General features: G+C 41.9%; 1 protein-coding gene across 1 annotated transcript; it reads right to left on the bottom strand.

Moving 5' to 3' along the window:
- Positions 1-1,421: 1,421 nt before the first annotated feature.
- Positions 1,422-5,880, bottom strand: LOC124516602 (protocadherin gamma-A1-like). The gene has a single exon (XM_047086032.1). The coding sequence runs from the start codon at positions 5,246-5,248 to the stop codon at positions 2,816-2,818; it is 2,433 nt and encodes an 810-aa protein (XP_046941988.1). The 5' UTR covers positions 5,249-5,880; the 3' UTR covers positions 1,422-2,815.
- Positions 5,881-6,276: the final 396 nt, after the last annotated feature.

Below are 6,276 nucleotides of genomic sequence, written 5' to 3'. Positions count from 1 at the left end.
TACTCTGTATATTATTTCCCACTCATTCTTCTTGCTTTTTATCAAGTTGTTTTATTTTTTCCCCAGTTTCTCTTGCTTTTCTTTATCCTTTTCCAAGACTTTGTTTTTAATCAGAATTTGGGGTTTTCTTTTAAAATCTTTAAAAAGAATTTTAGCCATGACATCTGCCTACTGTATATTAATCCCACCATTGGACTTGACAGAATTTTAATTTCTTCCCACCGGTTTCAGTATGACTTTTACTGTCTGCTTCTATTGTTAAAAAAAATTTAATGTTTGTTTATTTTTTTTTTGAGAGAGACAGAACACAAGCAGTGGAGGGGCAGAGAAAGAGGGAAACACAGAACCCTAAGCAGGCTCCAGGCTCTGAGCTGTCTGCACAGAACCTGACAAAGCAGGGCTCAAACTCATGAGCTGTGAGATCATGACCTGAGCTGAAGTCGTATGCTCAACTGACTGAGCCACCCAGGCGCCCCTCTATTGCTTTTTCATTAGAATTCTTCCTCGTTTGCATATCAATAATTTATACTCTTACCTTGGTTATTTTTCCTATTATTTTCTTTAAGTTTATGCTGATATAATGTGGGGTTTTTTTGCCTTGTTTCTTGAGTGGCTTGCTAAATTCACTTATTTTAAATAATTTGTTTTGTTTAACTTTTAGTTATTGTATTTGTCAATAAATTTACCCCTAAATACTCTTTTAGCTGTATTCCACCATTTTAAATAATATTTTAATTTTTGTTCCTTTCTACAGTAGTTCCTATTTCCATTGTGATTTTCTTAAATCCAAGAGTAATATAGGAGTATAGATTTAAATGTCCAAACTTTTTTGTTTCCTTTTACTATTTTTAAATGTTTGCTTTGTAATTTTTCCAGCTTTATTGAGGTATAATAAATAAAACTGTAAGATACACATAGAAGCAAAATTTTTCATTAATAGGAGCTGAGAAAATCCAGAATTGAAATAACTTATATTATTAATAGAAAGTATACTCCAAACAGATAATAAAAATAAAAATCAACACTTAGACATACAACAAGAATCAGAGAAAATTTTTTAAAGCCTTCAGAGAGAAAATGGAGATACCTTAAAAATGACAATTTGTTGAAAGTATCTCATTAGCAACAATAACTCTAGAAGACAATGTGTTTCAACATTTTGGTTTGTACATTTATTTTAAGTGGAAGAGTATTTTATTTTATTTTACTTTATTTTTGAAAGAGAGCATGAGCAGGGGAGGGGCAGAGAGAGAGGGGGACAGAGGATTCCTGTCAGTTCTGTGCTGACATCAGCAAGCCCCCAAGCCCCAATGCGGGGCTCTAACTGAACAACCATGAGATCATGACCTGAGCTGAAGTGAGACACTCAATTGACTAAGCCACCCAGGTGCCCCAGAAGAGTTTTTTTTTAATTGGTCTTTTTCTTCTATTATCTCTCCCATTCTCCCTCCCTCCTGGGTTCAGGGATTTGTCTCAAATGGTTTTGAAATTATTCTATCCCAGGTCCCAGGCCATAAGTAGGTCTTTTAGTGGTGTGCAGCTGTAATACTATGAATATTACAACTCAAGTCTAAGAAATTTAGTGTTCATTTTCTGAAGCCAGCATCTGGATCTACCTCTCTCCCTTGGTCTGCAGGTTGCAAAAAGTTGTCACCACAGGAATTGGCAGGCAGCCAATTTGAACTAGCTCAGGGGCTGAACTACTTATTTTAGATTCAAGTAGTATGTGTGGCTCAGGTCCCTTGTTTAGCCCAAAGCACTTTGTTCCTATTATAGTGCTGGAACAACCTGTTGATCTTCAATGTCTGCATCTAAGCCAAGCCTAGAATTTCCACAGCTTTAGCCTGGCTCACCACTTTCTTTTCCATCTTTGGTCCATTAATATATTTATCTTTTATTTGTGCCTTACCATGCTTTGGCTTTCTTCTTTTTATATTTGGTATATCTCTTTAATTTACTGGAGCAGAGTAAGTATATCAAAGGATGGACTTACTCATCTATGATACATTTCCTGTGAAGAGTTAACACACACATTAAAATGAAATATATTCTTAGTTTGTGTCAGTTGTTTCCATTATGGGCATAATATACAAGATAGGAGGCTCTGAAACTATTTCTCAAGTTGCACAGTAAATTTTCCATCATTCACTTTATTACCTCATTTCATAAGTTACTTAAACATCTAGTGTATTCTTCAGCATGCATAAAATATCTAAAAATAACAGACTATGCAAAGGGCTAAGATAGTCAACAAAAATTTACAACTTACATAGATTTGTATAATTTAATCCTAACACAGATAAAAATATACTTTAGACAATCTTTACCTCTTCAAACATCCCCAAATAAAATAGCACTTTGACAGACAACATCTATATTAAATTTAGGGACAAATTAGTATTTGTAACAGAAAAATTTGAAAACACTATTAGTCACATAAATATTGATGGATCTTTTATAGTTAAACCCTATCCTTGCCAGGTAAGAGAATGGTAAACTCAGAAAAATAAGATTATTTGGCCAGAGGAAAGCAAGAAAATATTAAAAGTCAGATCTTCTTGTTTCTGATGCAGTGCTCTTTCCACAACCAACATAGCATCTCACACAATACTCATCTCAATCACCTACATTAGAGTTAATTTACAGTTTCCTTTTCAATGAAATAGCAATTATAATTATACCTGGATATAAACACACAATGATAATTTCCCAGAATTTGTAAACAGAAATCTACAAAGCTATGTGGGAAATAGAACTGTTAGTAGTAAAAAGTGAAAGGTAAGTAAACTCTGTAATTATTTTTACCTAGATAAATTTACAAAACGTTTACCTGAGAAAATGCTTCCTTTTTGCCTTCAAGTAAATCCTGAGTTAGCAGAGGCTCGCTTTTCCCACAGCTCTCCTGGCTGAGGAGCGTGTCGGCATAGTTGGGCTGGGGGAAGATCACGTGACTCTCCCGGGCGTCCGCCCTGAGGGAGACCTCCTGGGAATAGGTCTGCAGGAAAGCCCCCACCCCGTCCACGCCCACAAAGTGCGAGGCGGGCACGCCAGCCAATCCAACCCCCGCAGCCTGGAGCAGACGGGATGAGTGCCAGCGCCTCAGCCTGAGTCCCAGCAGCACGATCACAAAGGCCAGAAAGATGCAGGAGACTGCAGCCACCGCCACCACCAGGTACAGCGTGAGGCCTGAGGAGGCAGGGTCCGCTGAGGGCTCGAGACTGCCCAGGTCTGCCAGGACATCTGGGATGTTGTCAGCTACGGCCACGGTGAGCGTGACGGTGGCCGAGAGAGGGGGTTGGCCGTGGTCTTGCACAGCCACCACCAGGCTCTGCTTGAGCGCATCTCTGTCCAGCAGGGCCCGTGCAGTGCGCACCTCGCCCGTGTGCAGCCCCACCGTAAAAAGCCCTGGTTCGCTGGCCTTGAGTAGACGGTAGGACAGCCAGGCGTTCTGGCCAGAGTCTCTGTCCACCGCCACCACCTTGGTCACCAGGTATCCGGGCTCTGCGGATCGGGGCGCCAGCTCCACGCCTGTGGAACCGTCGGTGGGGAGCGCTGGGTACAGGATTTCTGGCGTATTGTCGTTCTGGTCCAGCACAAACAGGCTCAGCGACACATTGCTGCTGAGTCGGGGATCCCCGTTGTCATACGCCATCACTCTCAGATGAAGGTCCCGGAACTGTTCATAATCGAAGGATCGCAGGGCATATAAAATGCCAGTGTCTGAGTTGATGGAAATGTAGGAGGATAGAGGCGCCCCCTGAATGGTGTCCTCTGCCAAGGAGTAAGTGACTAGTGCATTCTCATTGGTGTCAGCATCCTGAGCTGTCAAGGAGAAGATGGAGGCACCTCTGGGATTGTTTTCTGGAATGAAGATAGAGTAGGAATCCTGGGGAAAACAAGGGGGGTTGTCGTTGATATCTGTCACTTTCAGTGAAATGTGGGTTTCCGTAGATAGAGCTGGAATTCCCTTATCTGTTGCTGTTACTGTGATGTTGTACCTGGAGGTAAGTTCTCTGTCCAGTGTTCTTTCTGTCACTAAATGGTAATAATTATCATCTAACTTTTCTAATTTAAAGGGTAGATTTTCAGGAATGGAACATGTAGTGTCACCATTGTCTCCAGAGTCTTGGTCATGCACACTGATAAGAGCAATGATAGTTCCAGGAGGAAAGTTTTCTGGGACTGCAGTGGTGACAGATGTCATGGTTACCTCTGGGGCATTATCATTTATGTCCAGAACTTTGACTAGCACCTTAGCTCTGGCCATGAGGCCTGCACCATCCTGAGCTTGAATTTCCATTGGATAAATTTTGTATTCTTCAAAATCCAGGGATTCTTTATTTGATATTTCTCCTGTGTCAGAATCCAATTGAAATATCTGAGATATTTTCTGGTCTATATTGTGAAATGAGTACGTTACTTCCCCATTGGCTCCTTCATCTGGGTCAGTAGCTTTTACCGTAAGCAGCCGAGTGCCCAGTGGCACATTTTCCGGGACACTCATGTGGTACTGTGCTTGAGTAAATGCTGGAGGGTTGTCATTTGCATCTACCACCTGAACATGAATGCGGAGGGTTCCTGAACGGACTGGGTTGCCCCCATCAGAGGCGGTGAGGATGAGGTGGTGCACAGCTTCTTCTTCCCTATCCAGGGGACTCTGTAGCACCATCTCTGGGTATCGGGATCCATCAGATCCCTGCTGAACATCCAGGGAGAAATGAGGGTTGGAGCTTAGCTGGTAGTTCTGCAGTGAATTCATACCAACATCAAGGTCTTGCCCAAAAGGCAGAGGGATCCTGGTACCTGGAGTAGTTATTTCATTCATTTTAAATTCTACTTCCTCTAACTGAAATTGGGGAGTGTTGTCATTAATATCAATTATTTCCACTTCAACAGGGTAAAGCTTCATTTTATCCTCTACCAAGATGTTAAAACTCACCAGACACCGCACACTCTGAGCACAGAGCTCCTCCCGGTCTATCCTGCCCGCTGTGACCAAGCTGCCACTTCGATGATTCAGAGCAAAAAGCTGCGTCCTACCTCTGGAGATGATGCGAACTCTGTGCTCCGTGAGCTCCTGAGGTTGTAACCCCAGGTCTTTGGCGATGTTGCCCACAAAGAATGCTTTGTCTGTCTCTTCTGGCACCATGTATTGGATCTTCCCGGCCCAAACTTCCAACAACAGCCCCAGAAAAAGGCACAGCAGGAACAGTTCACTGCAGCTGGGCTGCTTCCCCCGAATCACCATTGCTCTCTCCTTTGGTAGTTTTCTCCCAGTCTGGTACCAACGGTATTGTTTCTCTGTTCTTCTAAGCCCAAATTAACTGAATTTTCAGATTTCAGAGCGGAAAGTGGTCCAGAAGTAGGGTCAAGGAAGCTTCAGGGAGGTTGTTTTCAATCTGGCGGTGATGGAGGTTCTAAGAAGCTTTTTATTTTTTTTCCCTTTGGGGATGTGTGAGTGTGTGTGCGCGCGCGCGCGCGCGCATGCTGCCTCTCTCTCTCAGACTGGTGAACAGCGGCGCCCAGAGTCCTCACCAGTTACTACACTCCTAGGTAATACTTAAACATTCCCTTCTCATTAATCTGACCTATCTTTCCTTAAGTCTTAGTTTATTGTCAAGGAAATAGTTAAGCATTTTACAAAATATGTATGAGAATTAGAAAGTACTATTTTTATTTAATCACATCTAACTGTTGCTAAATTGCAATATACAGTAGAATCCCCCTATTTCCAAGCTATCTGCTTTCTATGTGTTATTCATGTAATATCACAGTGACAAAATCATACCTCCATTATGCTACTACAGCTTGACCATTTGACAGTTTCTCAGGCCACACAGAAGAGCAATTGCCTTTTGACTGGAGGATGAAAAAAACTGGAGGATAAGTAAACTTTTAATTTTTTTCTTTTAATGTTTATTTATTTTTGAGAGAGAGATAGAGCAGGGGAGGAACAGAGAGAGAGATGGGGGAACAGAGGTTCCAAAGCGGGCTCTGCACTGACAGCAGCTTGCACAACTGCTAGCCCAATGTGGGGCTCAAACTCAGGAACCTTGAGATCACGACCTGAGCCAAAGATGGTCCCTCAGCTGACTAAGCCACCCAGTTGCCCCAAGGCATAAATAAACTTTTAGGATGTAAGCTAGACATTTAAAAATTGGACTGTCCCATTTCATTTCCACTGTGCTTTGAATATCAGAAACCTTGGAATTTTAAAGAACGTGTTTTATCCCTAACCTTATTTTTCCACTTTTCTGAAGTTTTTGTATTATGTAG

The sequence above is a fragment of the Lynx rufus genome, unplaced genomic scaffold (assembly GCF_022079265.1).
Source record: "Lynx rufus isolate CCGP_SWC_20201006 ecotype Redwood Valley unplaced genomic scaffold, mLynRuf1.p SCAF_1, whole genome shotgun sequence".
NCBI classification, from domain to species: Eukaryota; Metazoa; Chordata; class Mammalia; order Carnivora; family Felidae; genus Lynx; species Lynx rufus.
The sequence above is the reverse complement of the archived record's forward strand: the minus strand, read 5'-3'. Positions and strand labels throughout refer to the sequence as shown.

Excerpts from the sequence above, each read along its gene's own strand:
- LOC124516602 (XM_047086032.1), bottom strand. The coding sequence starts at position 5,248 with ATGGTGATTCGGGGGAAGCAGCCCAGCTGCAGTGAACTGTTCCTGCTG.